Source organism: Scophthalmus maximus, chromosome 20 (genome assembly GCF_022379125.1).
Source record: "Scophthalmus maximus strain ysfricsl-2021 chromosome 20, ASM2237912v1, whole genome shotgun sequence".
Classification (NCBI taxonomy): domain Eukaryota; kingdom Metazoa; phylum Chordata; class Actinopteri; order Pleuronectiformes; family Scophthalmidae; genus Scophthalmus; species Scophthalmus maximus.
The window spans coordinates 10,520,554-10,541,263 of NC_061534.1; the positions used below are offsets into that span (position 1 = coordinate 10,520,554).

Here is a 20,710-nt window from a genome sequence, read left to right on the forward strand (position 1 = left end):
TATATATTGCTAATCTACTCCCTCTTGTTCCCAATCCTGCACAGATTTGAGGGAAAAATATCCTTTCCAGAAAACTCTCCCGACTCACTGATTTGCCATTAGTGACCTGTTTTCTCCCCCACCTCTCTGGCTTGGAGGATTGTTGTGGGTGACATTTGCACAGTATCAACTGTTCCTCCTCCTCCTCGGAAGTCAAGGACAAAAGCTTCCCTCTTGTGCAGACTTGCCGTTTGTGTTCTCAATACTGACGTGTTACTTCTTTATGTTTTTGGGGGTTTTTTGTGTGTTCACACATCAGCAATCTACCGAACAAACCAATTCATCACCTGAGTAAATACTCTGGTAGAATTTGACTGTGAGATGTAAAAGTGTTTTCCATTTTTTCCAAGTAGACAGGAGTGAATTGCTGGGACCTTCTAAGTGAAAATGGGTAAGACCTCACCGATCACCAAATGTGATCTCTACTTGTATTAAAATTACATTAACCAGGCCTAAGATCTTTCTGTCACTTCTTGTAAACTACTTTGTTAGACAAATCCCCGTCACACACAGTATCACTGCTGTCCGTAACATGTCCAATGATCATTTGCTTTGGTATATCTGACTCTGCCAAGGTTATTGATTAGTTACAATAAGGAGGAAAACCCTGCAGGCACTTGCAGTAGAACCCAAGTGTGATATTCTTCTCAAATTCTTCCCAAAACGGAAAGAAAGAAAGAAACAACACAAGCTACTGCACAACATTAATATTAATGTCCACAGAGATTAGCAATATGAGAAAGAAAAGCATATGTTCGATCGCAATTCACTTTTGTCTTGGCCAATGCTTGGTGCAATTGGATTGAATCTGGCAATGCATTTGAAACATGGCCCTAACATTCGGGGTCTGAGCAATTAACTCTCCTCTTTTAACCTCAATCCAACTTAAAGAGTTCACTCCTCAGTTTAAGTGTTTGTCCAGTTGGGGACACATTTTCACCGGTAATTATAGACTTTCCAAAGGAGACACTTGCAATTGACCCTCAGAGAGTACATCTCTCAGCAGTGCCCTTCACAGGAGTTTAAGGTACTCGAGCTACACAGATAGTTTAGAGGCATCATTGAAACAAAATACCATTTAATATTGCAGTCAAACAGCAAACAGGGAAAGCACAAATCCGTCTGAAATGTCTCAGAGAACCAAGAATGTGAACTAAACTGCTGGCTACATAACTGGAAAGATAAGATCAATAGTCCTCACCTAAGTAAAGGTGTGTTAAATGCTAAACTACTCAGTATTGTAATTTGCATCAACAGTACTATAGATTGTACTATAGATTATATAGATTGACAGACAGTGATCAAAGTGACATGACGTAACAATGTCAAGGGAAGGTAAACTCATAATGGTTATGTCTCATTTTCACGTTCATTTCTCACTGGTCATAAAGGTGCGACCAGTGACACAGACTGTATTTTTTACAACATGTACGATTCAAATTGTTCCCCTGTGTGTGTGTGTGTGTGTGTGTGTGTGTGTGGCTGTATGTGTAATACCTGTAAAAATTCAATTGCAAAAAAGGATAAACTGCACATGTTACATCTTTTCTCATATCATGTGGGGAGGCGCTTTTAAATTTGATAATGTTCTAAATAAAACAAATGATTTTCTCTGGAATACATTTTGTAAATTTTTTAATGAAATATGGACATTGTCTTCAAAACTACTTGACAATGTTCAAGAGTGAGGTGGTGGATCAGTGGCTGATACAGTGACCCATAGATCATAGATTTGAATGTTTATTTGGTTATCTTTGTGTTTGTTTCCTGCCCCGTTACAAAAGTACACAGGACAAACATGTTTAAATTGCAGTGCAAGGAATATATAAGTGGGTGTATGGGCATGTATACATCTCATTAGGGTGAGCAAAGGCAGCTTTATATAATCAAATATTCCTGACTACAAAAAAGCGGTAGTGTACATTGCACTGTGTATATATATATCAATCATAATAATATGAAAGAGAACATGCAAATGTTCTTCCATACAAGGTTTGTAACTTTTTTTTAAAGACTTTTTGTCCTACCTCTGGTGTTGCTGGGGACCCTCCGGCGGCCAGTTGATGAGCTGTGCATGACATGCTGGTAGTGAGACATATCTGTTGGTGTGTTGGGAACACGGAAACTGTCCTGGAACCTCTGCATCAAATCCTCCACTGACTCCGTGTTCGGGTCGATGGCTAAGAAAAAAAAGAGATGCAGAGTGAAAGTGGCAGGCATGTCATGAGGCTTTAAAGTGAAAACCATCTCGCAAAGAGTGACTGACAATCAAGATGAAGCAAAAACACAAACAGCAAACATATATTAAGTGAAGAACCCAAAATGTTTTTTTATTATTTCTTTTAAATATTATTATTTTTTTAAAGGATGACAGATTATAGTCAGCATGAGCCAAGGGGCTGCCCTATTTAGATAATAAAGAAATGCAGCTCCATGTTATTCCTTTTATTCCATTTTTTTCCCCGGTCTTTAAATGATTCCATCAATTCAATATTGCCCCAGCTCTACAGCGATCCTGCAAGCGCATTCCCTGATGGCTCAGTCTCACTCTTCCTGATGAATGACTCCAAAACAAGTGGCGGTGGGGAAAGAGGGGAGAGTAGACGGAGAGGTTAGCTTCCATTTCCTTATTGCGAAAATTACAAAAGGAAAGGACAGGATATTGACTTGTCTAGATATGTTATGGCTTATTTATGCCAGCAAAGGGGGAAATTATGTGTAGCCACACACACAAAATGCTGTGAATATGCACGAGAATATAAAACGAGACAATGGTACCCATATGCATCCATAGTCACTATAAACCAGCATTGCCCTGTTTGATATTTCAAAAAGACTCATTCACTTCAATGGGATAAGTACATGTTCTGGCTTATGTAAAGAGCTCTGTTTTTTTGGTATGCAGGCTTCAGTATATCTGCAAGTAGCCTACATTGAAAGTAAAGGGTTGGACAACTACAACATTATAAGAAAACTGTGAAGATAGCAATCTCCAAAAGATGGGGCCATTCATCACCCAAAAATACCACTACACCCTCCTATCGTCAACATCTTTTTGATGTGTCAGTCGGGCTTTGAGGTGCACTCATTCGATGAATAATGGTGAAGTGTTGCTCCCGATGGATGCTCATCGTGCATGACAATAAGCGTGCGAGAGCACAGGAGTGGAGAGAGGAAGAGGAGGTGGGAGAAAGTGAAGAGGCAGACGTATCCACTGTGTTTTTTGATCATCAAAACACGCAAGGCTAACAATAACAGGAGGTGTTGCAGGTTTGCTTCGAAAAGACACCGCATCCTTGCACTGATACACATATGTTGAGATGTATTTATAGACAACTCCGCTCACTCAACTCTGGTGGTTAGCGTTTTGTAAATTATATTCAGATGTGTAAGTTACAACGTGGTGTTTTTGCACACCGTTGCTTGTCACTGTAAGTAGTTACAACGACAGAGTGATAAGCTTCAGCTATGAAGAGTTTGAGCCTTTCAATCTGGATGTTACTCAGTGAATAGCTCATAAACCTCTGAATGTTTGGAGAACAACGGCGGAGCAATAACACTGATGGTAAAGAGGAAGCAAACACAAATAACAGAATAGACGTGTCTTTTTTGATTTTGTAGTGTGGCAATTGTATTTTTTTTTCATAGTCAGAGGACATACTATTTGTTTAGCCATACTTCTTGGATTAAAAAGATGAATCAATGTGTTCTCACGATCAAACATTGATCTAAGATGCCTCGAAGCACGTCAAAATGTTAAATGGGAGTTGAGCACGCTCAAGCAGTTGAATCACATGGCCTACTGAGCAAACAAGTCTGGTATCAACTCTGTGGAAAGCAATATAGCAAAAAAACTCAACAGTATGTAGTGCTGCGGGAATGTGGCAGTAGCTGAGGATCGCAGGTAATTGCTGCGAGTAAGAGTCAAGACCCCAGAGCATTTGTTGAATGAAATTGTTATACTGAACACATATATGTGGGTCAGCAATGGTGACACTAAGGCAAATGTCTGCACCTGCCTACAAGCACAAGGCTGGAGAGTAAGTTTTATCACAGGGTTTGAATAGTTTTGCACATTTACAAATGACAGCATTCCGGTATAACTCACTGACGACCATTTTAAACATTTCCAGTTTCATTTCCAGTTTCATTTCCTGTCACGGGGTTTGCTAATACTGCTCACGGAAATTAAACCTGGAGCCAAATTGTTTCCTAGCAACACATTTCTGGAGGAATGGTCTTTACCTGTTTATGGGAGAAAATAAACCAACTTATAGATCTCAATGTAGGACATAATGTATCTAGATGAAATTGATTAATTAATTGGTTTACTTTACATTAGTGGGCTTTGTGTACACACACGTACATGCAATTGCTTTTGTTGCGGATTTCCCATAATACTAGTGCTCACCACCTTGGCCTTCATTCATATGCCGCTCACACGACTGCTCTCTGTTCACTGCTTAAAGTTGATATTGCTAATAAGCTCTATATTTACAAGCCTGCAGCCTACACAATATTGCAAAGATAGCCTTTTATTTTTTTACACCAAAATACAGTATAATTTGTTTTTCTACTATGCCGCAATATGTGCAGCTTGATGTTACAATAAACACCAGTGAAATGTACCCTTTCCCCCCTGCATTTTAGTCCCTCCCTAATGGAAGAAGGACAGACAAATTGCTCTGAACCGTGCTATCATGCTACGGTCTATTGTACTGTATATCTCATTAATGGTAGAGTCAAGGATACTCTGACTACTATAACACAAGCTGCACACCGGCTTTGGTGCTGAAGCAGCTACTGCAGCTGTTGCTTCTGGCAATGTTTCTGTTAAGTGTACCAACTCTTGGCTGTGAGTCGAATCTGACTTCCTGCGTTTCCTTCCTGGAATCCGCCGTCCTTTTTCCTACCCTACACAGGAACCATAACAGAGTCTCCTGCATTTTCTGGCAAAGGGTTGCAAAGGATTTCCCATTTTCTTCAAACCAACCTAGCCCAACTCAGTTTTCCGCACCAGTGGAAGTCCCCCGTGAGTGTGTGTGTGGCATTGGTGCACGGTGATGCAAAGAAGGCAGCACAGCTTTCTCCTCAGTGAAAAGCACACACTCTCTTTCACACATCACTGTACCATGGACTTCTGTATTCTTCACTTTGTCTAATGCAAAAAGCTTTGCTGTGGTTCACTGAGAACACCCACACCATCAGATGTGTTAAACAGTGCGGGGAATTAGGACAATGGAATGGACGCACTTTAAAGTGATCTTCAAATGTAAACAAATCACAGGCGGAACATTTACTGAGGACTGGCAAAGTCCATGTGTCACTCCACTGATGTTATCTGAGCAAAGTGAACGAGAATATGGTCACTGTCTGAATGAAACTCGACGAAAAATAGAGGGTTGGGTTGTTGGTTTCCAGCTGCACTAGAAAATAATGCTGATCTTGGAACACAGTTTGACAGTGCGGTACCTTAAAGAGGAGGAAAGAGTCAAGGCTTTTACACTGAGACCCTGGAAAACGTTTCTCTTATATTCTACATCTGGTTATTTCCTCATCTGTCAGTGTCGTGTGAATGTTCTCGGAGAAATCATTTTGAAGGCTACAGTGGAGCGGTGTATTCCCATATACGCAGACTCTTCAACCACAACGTTCAGTTTTTTTGGTGTGTTTTCAATTTCTGTGGGCCTTCACTTCACCTGAAGTGTCAAGACAGAGGTGCTCAAAAAGGTTCGGCGAGCTCCGTCCCTGTCGGCATCTATGGCAGCTCTCAGCTAATTCGGGAACTCAAGAGTTTGCAAACAAACAGGGGCGTTTAGCACTTAAGCTTTGACCTGGGGGGAGAGAGAGAAGAGTCTGTGGCAGCATGTTTGAGGTGAAACTGCTTACATACATTTTTCATGTCCTCCTGGAACTCTCTTTATCTCCCTTTCTTTGATCCACTTGGAGGAAAGAAGAGATGCCAGGCCAGAGGCCACAGTCTCCTTGAAACAAATGCAATTTGTGTGGAAAGGTCGTCACGATCCTTTTTGCCCAGGTTATGTTTGTGTGTTTTTATATCTGTCTTCCCCTTAAACACACACACACACACGCACACACACACACACACACACACACACACACACACACACACACACACACACACACACACACACACACACACACACACACACACACACACACACGGCTCTTCAATCTGAACATGCTGGAAATATTAAAACATTGTGATAGAAATGTCTCTGCACCATTATCCTGCAAAATGGCTTATGGGAATCCATTATCAAATATGCAGTGCAATCATTGGACTTGATTACCTATAATAACGTCATCCACGTTTTCTTAGATCCACCATGAGACTTTACAGCTGGTACAAAATAATGTAAGACATGCAAGTCTGGATAAAAAAATTAAATAATAATTCTTTCTAGTATTCCTTCTCCTGCAAATCGCTCCCTACTTTGTTGTTATTCCCCATTTCTCCTTTGTGTCAGATGCAGCTACCACAATATATTTTGTTTTTCCTTAGACCCCAAGTCCACACCGGCTTCTCATTTGGAGTTCAATGTCAGCTAAAGCTCTGGTGCCTTTATTTTCTCCTTCTCATCTCCCTTATCTTCAGTCACTCCCTCATCGGTGCCGAGGATGTCTCATACGCAGTGGATGTCTACAGCATGTTGCCTCAGTGAACCTATTCCTGGTGGTCTCACGGCGCCCAGTACGAGAAGATAACTCCACTGTCGAACTGCTTGTTTATATGTCCGTGGCTCTCCCTTTTTCGAAAGTATATATGCATGTGTTTATTTTATGGAAGTGTTTGCACATTTTTTTCCTTCCAACCTTCTTTTACTCCCAACTTCCTCCATGAAGTCGACTCCAATCTATCTGTTTTACCCTTCTGATTATTTATCTCTCATTCTCGGGCCTCACCTGGGATCTCACTGGTGAGCAGAGTACTCATAGAATCCCAGAGAGGTAAAAATATGCTGCTATTTGCGTTCTGCTGGTTTAAAGGACATTACAAACTGTCCTTACTTAAAAGGCAAGCAATATGCATCACTAGACAGGCCAAATACAAGCTAAAAAACAAGCCTGTCAGACTATTTAACTTCTGTGACATAGTTGGTTTTTTTTGAGTGATCAAATCATCTCAATACTTGTCATGGTGACAACCTTCAAAACTAAGATATTAAATGCTTTCCCACTATAGTGGCTAATCCCAATTAGAGTTGTGTCACAGCTATTCACAAGTGAGTGCCAAAGCAATAACTTCTGGTAAACAACGGAGGGATAGACTGAATGTCTGCACTTCCAGGACCTCTGTCTGTATTCGAAATGACTTCTCCGCTGCTCCATTACTGAAGTTAATGCAGTGAACAAACTCCCTCTCTTTAATTATTTGTGTGTCCTGAAATGCTGATATTGATCTCTCCTGCAAGCTTGTGGCAAGAGGCCCTTTCAATTTTGACATCATCTTTTAAGTGATGACAGGAAGAAAATGCAGACGAACAAGAACAAGACAAATGTGGCTGATTAAATAAAGCCTAAATTGTCAAAGTTCATTTAGAAGTTGGCAATCGGTTGAGATTTGTGTAGATGCATGTACATGGTCACTGGTAAATCAGTACTTTACAGATGCAGAGGATACTAAAAAACATACCGCAGGATAGAACAACAAAATCTGATATAATGATACCTGTCTGATGCCTATACCACAGAAAGTGATACGCAGCACTAGGAACTGCAGCCGATGATCTGTCAGCAAAAAAATACACTGAAGGACTACCCACTCAAAAATGCCAAATGAACAAGAATAGGCTGGCTTCCACCAAATCGCTGATACAGCCTACGGGAATTACGTTCAGTCAGAAACTGAAACCTTTGACCATGACTGTCTTCCCATAAATAGTGCTTGACCCTGTACTCCTCTTAGGCTTAGGAAGCCATTTCTTCTCAAGTGAAAGTCAGTGAGAGAGGAGGAAACACTTTTAGGCTCTTCGACAATGTCCTGAGCCCTGAGGCAGTTAGTGATACAGCTTGCAGTGCAGCTTGGAAGATGGATCAGGTTTCTCTCAATTCACATGGTGGTAGCAGACATAGGTAGAATTAATTCTGTTTCAGAAAACCATATGATGTGAAATCATATGATGTTTTCAATGAAGTGTTCCTTGTGTTGTTCAGGTTTTGGGACGTGGTTTGTGGGGTGAATGTACAGTGTTGTGGGACTGGATTTCCCCTTCCGGGACAATGAAAATAACTAGCTGATGAAGAAACGAATGGTCCCCAGGGGATGAACCCATACCTGTTTGGGTGATGAACTTCACAACCTGTGATTGTTTTAGAGACGTTTACACGTGCTACAACTTTGTGCTCTGTGCTACAAAACTATCAACCTCAGAAGCACCAGTGCTATGTTCAAAAAGTTGATGTAAATCCCTGCTATCTGGGATGTATGGCTAACATAAATAATACGGATACAAATAATTTATAATATCAAAGTATATTGTAATTTGTAAAATACACTCAAAGTCATATAGAAACTAATCAAAGTGATGTTCAGTGCAATGATTTAATGCATAACTGTGTTTCACCGTTATGCAATAGCTGCTACCATTTAAAATATATAGTTTTACATCATCCACGTTATAGTAATCCCCAATTAAAACCAGGTTGACAACAAAGAGAAAAAGGAAATGACAAATTCATTATAAACAGAAATGAAACAAATGCTGTGGTTCAACAAAAGCTGTGATTTTACGCCACCATTTTACACATGCATGTTTTAACAACTGCGAGTCAGCCGTGGACTTTTCCTATTCTTAGCTATCCTATTTGGTAGCCCAACAGCATTCATATTCACAGAGGCAGATGTAGCCACAAGGGAAATGATGGGGACATTTCTGTAGATTCTTTGACCCTACAAACCCCTGCTGTTTTCATTTGGAGAAAATCTAACGGGGGGAAAGACAGTGAGAGCCCAAGATATTAAATTCCTTCTATTTTTCTTATACTCCTGCTACTTCTCAGATTCTCTTGTATTTTTTTTCCCACATGCATACAGGTACATACAGCATGCATACACACACTCTATTTACATTCCCATGTCCTTGTTTTCTCTGTTTCCCTTCACGGCTTGGGGAGCAGATGGGATCAATTGAGAAGAAATAGGGGTTCACCCCAGCTCTGATTCCCTGAGCGATTTATTAAATTTGCCATTGTTCCAATAGGAGCAGTCCAGTCTGGCTTTCTGGGAAGGCTTTGACAGCACTGCCACTGCAAGTGTGACAGCCACATGAGAAGAGAGTAAGAGGTTAGACAAGATACAAAGAAAAAGACATAAGTGTCAGAGAAAACAAGGGATCCAGACATGAATGGAGAGTGGCTGAGGTAGCGACAGAGGTAGAGCCTGAGAGGTGTGAAGAATAGAAGGGTAGACAATGGACAACAAGGTGTGTTGAAGGCGAAAGAAGAAAGGAGACAATGATAGGAATGAGATGCAGATCAGAGTCAGGAGGTATATAGAGCAGAGGGTAAAAAACATGAAGTCAAAATTTGAAAAGAAGATGGAAGGGGGAATTATAATGGGGCGAAGACAGTGATCACAGAAGACCAAGAGCAAGACTGAACAAGAGTCAACATTAAGTAAGATGAAGAGACAGCCCCAAAAGAGGGCAAAATCATCATAGAGAAGCAGGTTTCTCTCCATGCAGTATAATCAAAATGTTGGTTCTTCCATCTCTAAATTAATTGCAAATGAAATACTTGAAAATATTAGATAGTGGGGTATGTTATTTTATAGCATTGTGCTCAGAAAATAATGAAGTAACTAAAAACATGACAGGAGCATGGGGCAAGTGGGAGTCATTCCCACTGTGGAATTGTCGAAGAAATTATTTAACACTGGCTGAGTTGGGGGCAACAAAATGTAAAAACATATGACAGTAGATGAGAGCGAATGAGGGAAGCTGTGTGTGTGTGTGGGTGAATGTGACTTTTACTGTAAAGCGCTTTGAGTGGTCTAGAAACTAGAACAGAACTGTATAAATGCAGTAGCACAAGTTTGAGTATTTATATATTATTATATCAAGGAATGGCACTGCTTGTTTCTCCTATGTTGATTGCCATGACAGGACCAATATATATATAGATAGGTATAAAATATACTGTTCTGACAATTGAAAAGACTATCAGACATATGAATTGAAAAGACAGATACTTTCCTCTCTAACACCCCTACCCTCTTGCCTTTCTTTGCCCTTTTTTAACTATTGTCTCATACCTTGTCATTCCCAGCAACTGGAAGAAGCATGTACGTCCCATCTTTAGTCAGACACGTTTCCTTTCTGCTAGTCCTGCCTCTACGTTTACACTTTAAGGCCTCTGCTGTTTGCAGAGGACCAAGAATAAAAAGTGCTATCTATAGCATGGCTCTTGCCATGGGCCAGAATAAAATATGAATGTGTCTCCCCATGCTGCGCCACTTGAACATCACAGGCCAAGCTCTGACCTCTAACTGCTCCAGACAGGCGGACGCTTCGTCTGACTGATGATCCCAAATTAGCACAGGCCATAAGATTTAAGGACAAGATCCAACACATAAGCATACTTTGAGTTTATCTGGCGAGCAAGATGATGACTCAGAAATGCGTAGGTGAATTATTCTCAGTGTAAATTTTTAATAAGTCACAATGCCACGGTGCCGTGTAGCCTGTTCCGAACAGGAAACACCTGGGAAACAAAGCCTGAAACCAAATATTCTTCTTAAGGAGATTGTGCAAAGCAGAGAAGTAGTTAAAGGTGATAGAAAATGGGGATACATTTCAAAAAGTATCTCATTAAGTATGTTTTCCACAAAAAGAAATGCCAGATGTAATGCAAAAGGCAAGTTTATTTACTCAGACCTCTTAAATATAGATGACTTTTTTTTTTTTTTTTTGGTCCAGTGCAATCCTGAAAAGGCTCAAGGAGCAAAGATGACACGCAGAATTAAATGCACGCAAAGACATTTTATCTCGAGCAAACGCACAACTTGAAGCATGCTGGGGAAGAGGGAGAAAGGCAGATCAAAATAGATGGAAAAATTAAGCTCTTCCACTGTGGCATCCTTTCACTTCCAATCAACCTTTTCCCGAGATTCATCATAGGCCAAATCAGTCTCCTCTTAGAAAACAAGGCGGCGATAGGCTGGAAATCATACCAACCCTGTTAAAAAATGAAGAACTTCTGAACTTGGGTGTCATTTTTTAAGCACAGAGTTGCTGTTGACACTCATGTTGGTTTGGCAGTGCACCTCCTCGCCTTCTGCTTGATCTGGAAATGCCCCAGACATTTTGCCAACATTTTTTCTTTTAGACACTGACAGAGTTACCCACACTTGATCAACAGGCTCCAAGCTTATGTCTCCTAGCTGAAGAGTCACAGCACCTACATTGCTTGGGCCAGGAACGGTTTTATTCAGCCATGACAGTGTTTTGTTTTTTTTTCTTTAGGAGATCCTTATCTATGATGAGAACCGATGAGATTCTTTTCATACTCTTTGGGGCAGCCACCCTCCTCACACATTCCAAAAGCATCATCCCGAGGGCCACTGACCTAAAGGGTGCTGGGCAAAAAAACCCCAGCTAAGCTTTGGGGAACCCTTCACTACCCTTTGGACTCTCTGTGTGCAGCTTCATGGAACTTTGAACATCTTGGGCAAGGTGACTCAACTGGACTCGGCAGAGTGGATCTGATTCCTCACCGAAAGCCATCCTCCATGGCATCTTCCTCAAGCCTGCAAGGGGCTTTGTGGGAGACATCCTTTGATTTAGCTTTACTTCTTGCACCACATGTACCGTAAAGATTGCTACCTACTGTTGGAGTGGAAAGCATATCTCGGGGACACTGTTTTGGGTTTTTTTGTGCTCTCCCACGATTTCTGTGTGGATTATGTGAGCTTGGTTGATTTCACCAGCTCAGATAACAAAGCATAGCTCTTCAAGGTTCTACCCGTCTCCCCTCACCCCAACCCCGCCAAACACTGATTCGATCCCACCCCTAAATTCACTCTTTGGACAAACATATTTATATATATATATAATATTTCAGGAGCGCATTCTGAAAGTGTAATCCTATCTCATCTTATCTTTACAACAACCATTTTTTCTAATGTTAAACTTGCAAAAGAATATTTGGACATTCCCTTAATGTATGTGCTTTTATTAGGGTTAGTTAGAATAGAGCCCAGTGAGCTTGATGTTGAGTTCTTCCAAATGCACCATGCATTCTTTCAGAACTAAAGTTGATACACTGTCTTTACTGTCTGAGTATCTTGTTTCCAATAAATTCTCATTTTGTTTGTACAGTAGCTTAACAAAGATCTTTCACATAAAAAAATGTTATGTCAAATTATAATTAACTGTGATTTGTTTAATTCCTTTGTGGTTGTGATTTGATTTTATTATAATGGCAATTAATGGCACACTTTTTCCCCCCCCAGTTTTCTACAGTGATTGCACAGTGAGACACTGATGATTGTCGTCATGACAAAAACTCTATAAAACTTTTGACAGGATCCAAAGACAGTTTATATCAAGAATTATTTACAGTGTTGCTGAGAAATTTCATGCACATGTAGGAGCGGAAATGAGGCATCAAAATGCATTATACAAATATAATTACGATAAGGTGCCAATTTATTACACCCCGGGAAAATTCATCACACCCAGAAACAAAGTGGTTATTTAATGCGCCACAAGCAACAGCATTTTTTTCCTGGAATTGCATTTTGACCAAAGGCAGACTGAGGAGAACAGCAGCAGAATCAGTTGCTAAACATCCTTGTTTTACATAAAAGTTAAAGGGAATGCACAGGCTTGTTTACAGTAGATGATTTCATCTGTATCCATTGCTGTCTGCCGAGACAAGTGAAACATATGTTCTAACATTCTCTTACGTGTAACATTTAGATCATCTTGTCTGTGAATGGAAGAATCTATCTGGTGCCCCTTCAACTTATAATGGTATAAACTGTTGTGTTCAAAAGTCAAAAAAACAACCCTTGATATGATAAAATGATACATTTATTCACCCTGTTGTAGTTATAATACAACACATGAACACACTATACATTATTTAAGGATCACAGCATTAAGTTGTGGTGCATATTAGTCTTTTTTATTAGAAGTTTTAGTGCTTTCTTTTACTTTATGCTGTATTGGTCCATAAAGTTACAGCAAATGTTTAAAGACGGCATGTATGTGAACAGTTTTAATAAGTATAGTCCTTTTAATGAAGCGTCTTTAAAATACTGGCAGTGCAGGAGCACTGAGGGGTATATTGACTATTACATGTGGGTGAGCAGGTCAAACCACATTTCAAAACAGCCTCATAAAGATGGTTCATGAGCTGGTATGCGATCGACCCACATGTATTGATCTGGTGTGCCCTTGGTGCTTACAAGCCCACTTCTACAGGCATGTCTTGTTTTTTTCTTCTACTGCATATCTGACAAAAGGCCTCGGAGTGTCAGATTGCTAAAGGTTCATTTTTAGAGTGATCTACTATACCTGGACTTGCTGGCTGCTAGTTTTTTTTGTTTTTATCCACATCTTTTCTGCTTCAAATTATGTCATTAGCTGCTGTACTGTGCATGAACGGGTTTGCTCACTTTGTGCTCCTTTGAAACTTCCTGACAAACATGATGCACTGGAGATTGCAGATGCTATGATTGATGAAAATGACACTCGCTGTTTTCACACTGGATTGGGCAGGACAGAAGAGAATTGTATTATGCATCGATTAAAAATGCCATATCAGTTCACATTTATTAGAATTTAGATGGAATAGTTTACTATAGCCCACATGCTTGAATATGGCAATGTGTTGATATTTGTGCACATTGCAGGTATGTCGTGTTCCGTTAAATCATCTTACTTAATTGCCTTCATTGATAACGGACATCTTTCCATGGATTAGGCAAAAGGAAGAACAGAAAGTTTTTGTAATGAACACCCATCTATTTATCATGGGAGGGTGATGACAGGCCTGATGCAGTATTAATCAAAACATTGGCCTGAGCTACCTTGAGTCTGCCAAACTGGCAGCAATTTCTCATCAATGATGTCATATTAGCGATCTAAAGCTTGACGCGATATGATTACTCTCGTCTTGAGTTCAATTATATCTCAGTAAACACTTGATAAGTTCGGTAATGACCGTGGTCTTGTACAGCAGATGATGAAACAGAACTTTTTTTTTCTTGAGATGATGGTTAATTTCTCCTGTTTGTAAACTTCCAATAAGGAAATATTTTAGGCATATACTGTTGAGATAATTTCCACTGTAAATCGGAAATTGTCTTGACATTTTTTGGCCGGGGCGATCCCCTTCAGTTATGACTACAAAAAATACCGTGACCTTACTCATACATACATAGGAGCCCTGGTTAAAGCTCTTACATTGTTTACAACTGAATGGCAAAATCATTGGTTTACTTGTTTTTATACGGAATTTCTGCAAAGTTATATCATTTGGCCAATAGTTGTTCAGTTTCCTGTGCTACAGTTTCAGGGAGGGGGAAAGAGGAAAGAGAGAAAACAAACAATATGCAGATTCACTGTAGTTCTAGGAGTCTGGAGGGAAAAGAGTGCTTTTTGTTCAGTTTGCGGGGAGTGGCTCCATAGAGCGGGAGGAAATGTAAATCCGCACAAGTAGCTAGGGATCTTTGTCAAACTCCATGTCTCTCTTTTGTTTATTCCAAGGAATATTTAGTTGCAAGTTTACCTCTTCAAAGTTGTAAAAATCTACCAGCAGATTCTCAGCGGGTTACATGCGGCGCCGAGGGCTTGTCTGTGTTAACCATGTAAGATAAATACCCAGTAATTCCATACAGCAGTATTTACATGCAGCATAATTTTACTGATTGGAATACGAAGCACAACAGGAAGGCCCTTTTGAAATATTAAAGCAGAAACTGTAATATACTGACATTGATATTTTTTTTTCATTAACTACAGAAGAATGCTTGTAAATAATAAAGAGCAATCACATGGATGTATTAATGTTGCACAAGTTAATTAAAAAAAAAATAGTAACTGCCATTTAGTTTAACTTGACTCTCTGAACTCAAAGATATTGCTTAGATTAGCTTGATTCAGAAGTTAAAATTAAAATGTTTCCATTTTACTTTTTTCTTCTCTAAATCCATTGTGATATAGAAGCAGCAGGCAGCACAAATGCTCGCTAGCTCATTCTTAAACTACAAAAGACTGCAGTGACCTCCGGACTGAAGCACGTCTATTGTGGTCAACTATCCCATAAAGCTATGAGTTGATATTGTTATTACAGTGAGTAGTCAGTTCATTCAATCAGAGAATAACGTGACCTTGAATTCTGCTTCTTCTATCATCTATTATAAATAAGTGCCAAACAAACATCAGCAGAAGGGAAGGAAAAAATGGTTGGCTTCAACAGGGCTGATGAAAGTCATTAATACATATATTGCATTGTTTTTTATTATTGTGAGGACTAGTTCAATGACTCCAGCGTACAAATTCTCAGCACTGTGCTGGCAGTGCAATATGTGTGTAATGCGACAGCCTGATCACACCTTAGGTGGCTGTTCAGCTGGAACCATGTCTGTCATGTTTGTTTGCACGAGAGAAAACAATGATATTCTCTGAATCAAGTTATTGCAATTTTCAGCTCGGTCTCCCTGCATATTGTGGACACCTCAGTACAAAGATTATTAATATGAATCTAGATACCTGATTCGCCTCAACAAGCAAGAAAACCATAAGCAAGAGATTTACTCAATCTAAAATAGTCCGTACGAATCGCGCAGACAGGGTCCATTCAAACAAAGGCAGTCAGTAAGAAATGATGTGTTGTTGTTTTTTTTTACAGTTGACAGCCAAGCCATAATGCACGTTGTCCTCCGAACAGACAGATTGAGCCTGATGCATGGAGTAATTCTGTCCCAAGAGGACGATGTTGTTGTTGACCATCCGGAGCAAAGCATTAGCAGCATTAGTTAATATACAGTTAATCTTCTGCAATTAGCTCTGGTCACTGCCACTGTGGCTCCACACCACAAACAGAGACTACGTTCTCTGCATTGATTTGGTCTGCGGTTTCAAGGCCACCTTGTACTTTTTCTTATAATTATAAAAAAAGACACATTCATATTTGTAGTTATCCAATGTTTAGTCCAATTTTATCCAATTTGTACAGCTCAACTTGGAGGGGGGTTTGGAGGACAAACAAAATGACATACAGATTTGTATTGGCCAACCTAAAAATTTATATTTTCAGTGCCCTAATATGAGCAATGTATCACGTAACCATCAATTTCGATTCATTTGATTTGATTTATCAAAATTAAAACGACCAACAGAGTCAAGAGGGCAGATGGCCAGCAAGTTAGCCAATGTGACCAAATCCTATGTTTGAGTGTAGCTCACAACAGATGTAATTTGCTGTGGTTCCAGAAGCTAAAAACGTGGCTGAGAAAAATCTTAAAGAGTACAAATACTGTCCCATTACTTGTGAGTGTATTATAACCTAAAAAAAAAAGGTTTAGGTTACTATCCGAAGTTAAGTACTTTCTGAAAACATGGTCGATCTCTGGTGAACATTGCAGTTATCTGGATTTGAGTTCTTTTTTGAAATGGCAAAGGTACATTTCTCAAGGTCTATGAGGATAGAAAGCACCTTATTTTCAAAATATTTTAAAGCTGCAGGACACAAGGAATAAAGAATTGCCACTCCTTTTGGCTTAATTATTGATGAAGTGTTGGCTACCTTAGTGCAGCATATTCAGCATTACTCCTTTATTTGACCTAAAAGGACTTTCACTGGCTGCAGGACAGGAAATGTAACAGCATCAAATCAACAATATATTTCATATTATATTAATCGTCTGGGTCCAATTTTACACCTAGGTTTAAAATCATGTAATTGAAATGTCTGTTTGATTTGATGTCTACACACATAGTTTTAACAGTGGAAAAGGATGAATGCTGCTCTACACCGTAAACTGAGACGTAGAGGTATGTGTGATGATGGCGGTCTGATAGTGATAACCGGTCCCTGAGCGCTCGTTGCAAAACACAATTCCCTGCTAAGGTTTTTCTACACCTGATTTATACCGTCCACGCTGCCCGGTGCCGCCCCAAAGCTGTGGGAATCTAGCTAAATAATGAAATTGACAGGTCTCATTTGTTTGGCTTTCTGTGCAACATAAGCCAATGCCATGCACAGCCCTTTGAGGCATATCCATAATCCCTCAGGATAATACCATTGAGTTTGCGTGAATGGGGTTATCTGTCAGCAAGGACAGACAGATAAAGGATGACTGGTATCCGGAGGCCTTTGAGATGGCAGGCAGCACCGGACAAGAGGGACAGAAGTTAATCGCCCCCGTATTCAAATGTCGACACTTTATGCAGAGGACAGATGGGTAGGCAGAGGCATCAAATTAAATCGTCTGTGTGCCCGACTGTTTATAAGGCGTCCTTTAAACAATTGGTGACATGTTAATAAAATTAAGCTAAAACATGATCCTTTTTCACTGCAGCTTGGCTGCAAGACTTCCCATGATTATCTAAAACCACCAGGGATGACAAAGGGGAATAATGTTATTACAAAATAAAAATCTTGAACAAAGTATTAATCAGCGGTTTATCCTGTTTTCAGTCTCTTTTCAGTGAGACATATAAACCTTCCGCCACAAACGGCTTGTGTAAATACAGCTATGTCGAGAGATGAGGGCTTTTCCACGAGCTTCATGCATAATTCACTATGACAGTCAGCAACCGTCAATTATTAAAGTCCAACTTTGCAGAAGAGCACCCCAGGTTCAGCAGGATATGATATCAACAATTGCTTCTTTTCGAAGAGTTGCTTGTTTTTCACTGCTAAAGGCGAGATAGAATATTCTCAGACTCCTATGTTAAGCAAGGGTCAGCCGGTCGCCCACTGACAGCATTTACGCATCTAATCACCGAGACCAATGGCCCCTGTCACTTGACCTCTACATGTTACATTAAATTACATGACACCGCATTACATTACCATTAGAGCCAATGGCCGTGGCAACTGTGAAGAGGCGCTGGATGTGACAGAGTGTGGTTTGTAGAAGGAAGTTCTCAGTTAATAAAAAATAAGTATATTCAGTGGTCCATTAAATGCCAATGACTCATGGAATACAGGATTCTCATCATTACCAGTGTGAAGTGAAGTGATGACTTGAGTCACACAAAACTGCTTATTGCTGACAAAATGTAAGCGGTGCATGCTGTGCTATCGAGAACATGGGGGGGAGCGGCCAGAGCCAAACTGAACTGTCCAGGCTGGGCCATCTGGGGAGCTGGCACACGGAGCTTGCACGGATGTACAAATCATGCATGCAAAAGCAGAACAACCACTGAGCACGACACATTTTCTATGACAACTCAAATTTCGTTGTTTTTTTTTTTATGCTGCTCATGCATGATAGAGAGACAATCAGCAGCATACGATTAATCATACATCTATATGCATAATTGATCTCCACTGTATGCATACAGTGTTCGAAATTCCATCAAAATAGATTTGTTTTCCAAGGGAAGTGTATTTACATAGTCAACCTACCTCGTTTGTCAAAGTTGTGCTTGAGCTCATCATCCTTGCACATCATGTCCGTGTGTCCTCCGATGCCAATGTTTACTCCATAGTCCTCATGCACCTTCCCATCGTTCAGCTTGTTATGGAGCTGGTTCGGCGTGGAGTTGAGCGAGTGTCCGCCCTGGTCGTCCTCATCGCAGTCGTAGTCATCAAGAATGGGGGTCTCGCGGATGGGCATGCCGATGACAGAGCTGCCGTGCTGGTGAGTGCTTCGAGAGACCCGGTAGCTGTCGCGGCCCTGCGGCCCGAGCAGGACAGAGGGGATGTAGTGGATCTCGTGAGTGGCCTCCGTGCTGGCACTCTTCTGGGGAATGCGGCGCCGCTTGCACCACCGGTGGCGGGTGTACAGCACGAGGGTGAACAGGAGAATTAGGAGCAGGAGCGCGATGAGGCCTCCCTGGATGAAAGCAGGAGGACAAAAAGAAAAAATTGAAAGACAACATCAGGGAAAAGCACAAGGACACCAACTCTGATGATCACACTTAATTGGCAATCACCATATATCACATGGTACACAACATTACAATAGCAGAACACAAAGAGGGCCTTACCTCTAACAAGAACAATTACAATCACTGCTCCAGTGGCAATTATATTGGGCGGAATGACAATTAGCACCATTTGCCAGCTAATAAAGATGTCTGGCAATTAGCACTTCAGTGTGTGAGTTCTTCAAGCAACAAAAGACCAAACGATTTGTGCCAACTACAGTACCAAGTGTTCTGGTCAAAAAGACTGCAATCATCCAGTATGTAACAAGGAAATGGTCTTGAATGTAATGACAAACTTGTCATTGCAGCACAATGTCAGTCACAAGCAAGCATATGTACAACACATACAATTTCTGAGAGGCTTGATAGATACTAATTGGTCTGCTGCACAATATAATCCAGGAGACAATCCTTTCTTTGCGTCTTTTTGATGAGGTTTAAAAACTATTTCTGGGCTTACTCTGAAAAAGGGGAAAACAATATTACACCAAGGGCATCCCATAAGCAATGGTGACTTAAGCCAATAATTAGACGGCAGGAGGATAAGTCATGAACACCCTTTTTTTTAGTGCTCAAAATCAGCACTTTGTTAGCTCATTGTGCTCCTTCTCCTGCCAGACACACGGTCAGCATGTGAACACAGGATTAACTTACTGTAAATAAATGGGAAGGAGATAAACCGGTGGCATGTGTGAAACAATGCAGTCTTATGCAACAATATTGTAAAGCACAATCTCAAAAAGTTGAATCACTACTGCTGAACATCACTTTGACACGATTCACACACTCCACAACCACTTGGGATTGTGTCAATAATCTTATTTTTAGTAGTGCTAAATCTGGGTTCTTTTTTTTTTTCAAGGTGTCACACAAACACACCAAGGCGTCAGAGGTGTTTGCCTGTTTTGCCCTCGCTTTCTTTACCAAGCCTCTACTGAGGCCCTGTAAATTCAACAAGGAGCATACCCATTTCATTCAATGTCACCACAACAAAAACATCAAACACCCTGCCATGCATGCTGTGGTTGGATAATAAAATAAATCCACATGCCCAGACAGGATGGAGGACAGAAAAGGGAAGGCATGACTTATTCTTAGATTTTTCATAATGGCATCCAATAGGTGAGACATCGTATTCGATTCAGAGAGACAACCCAGGAGCGATGCATCTGCGGCTGTCAGGCACAAAGCGCAGCATCGGCACTTTTGCCTGCACATACTTAACACTGTGGCTATATTCACAAAATGACACACGCTCGCGCACAAACGCAAACATGCACAGACCTCGGCCGCACGGGAGCATGAACACAGGGATCGCATACAGACACGCACGCAGACTGAATCACGACAGAATAATAAATAAAAACCACACGGGGTCATTCATCAAAACATTTAAAATTCCATCTTCATGAGGAAAAACAAACCCCTTTCAAATTATAACTCATGCACTGCTGGGTGTCCATAAATCACGGTGCTGAGAGGAGAGGCGGCGCAGAGAGGACTAGTGCCATGGACAAACTTGTTCATTAATCTCCAGT

General features: G+C 40.6%; 1 protein-coding gene across 1 annotated transcript in view; it reads right to left on the bottom strand.

The window, feature by feature from the left end:
* The window catches only part of LOC118285019 (astrotactin-2-like), a 220,383-nt gene that overhangs the window by 138,348 nt on the left and 61,325 nt on the right, over positions 1 to 20,710 (bottom strand). The window contains exons 3-4 of the mRNA XM_035608297.2: positions 18,649 to 19,078; positions 2,067 to 2,219 (exon numbers count right to left, since the gene is read on the bottom strand). Of these exons, the coding sequence (XP_035464190.1) occupies positions 2,067 to 2,219; positions 18,649 to 19,078 (583 nt within the window). The remainder of the gene's footprint in view (positions 1 to 2,066; positions 2,220 to 18,648; positions 19,079 to 20,710) is intronic.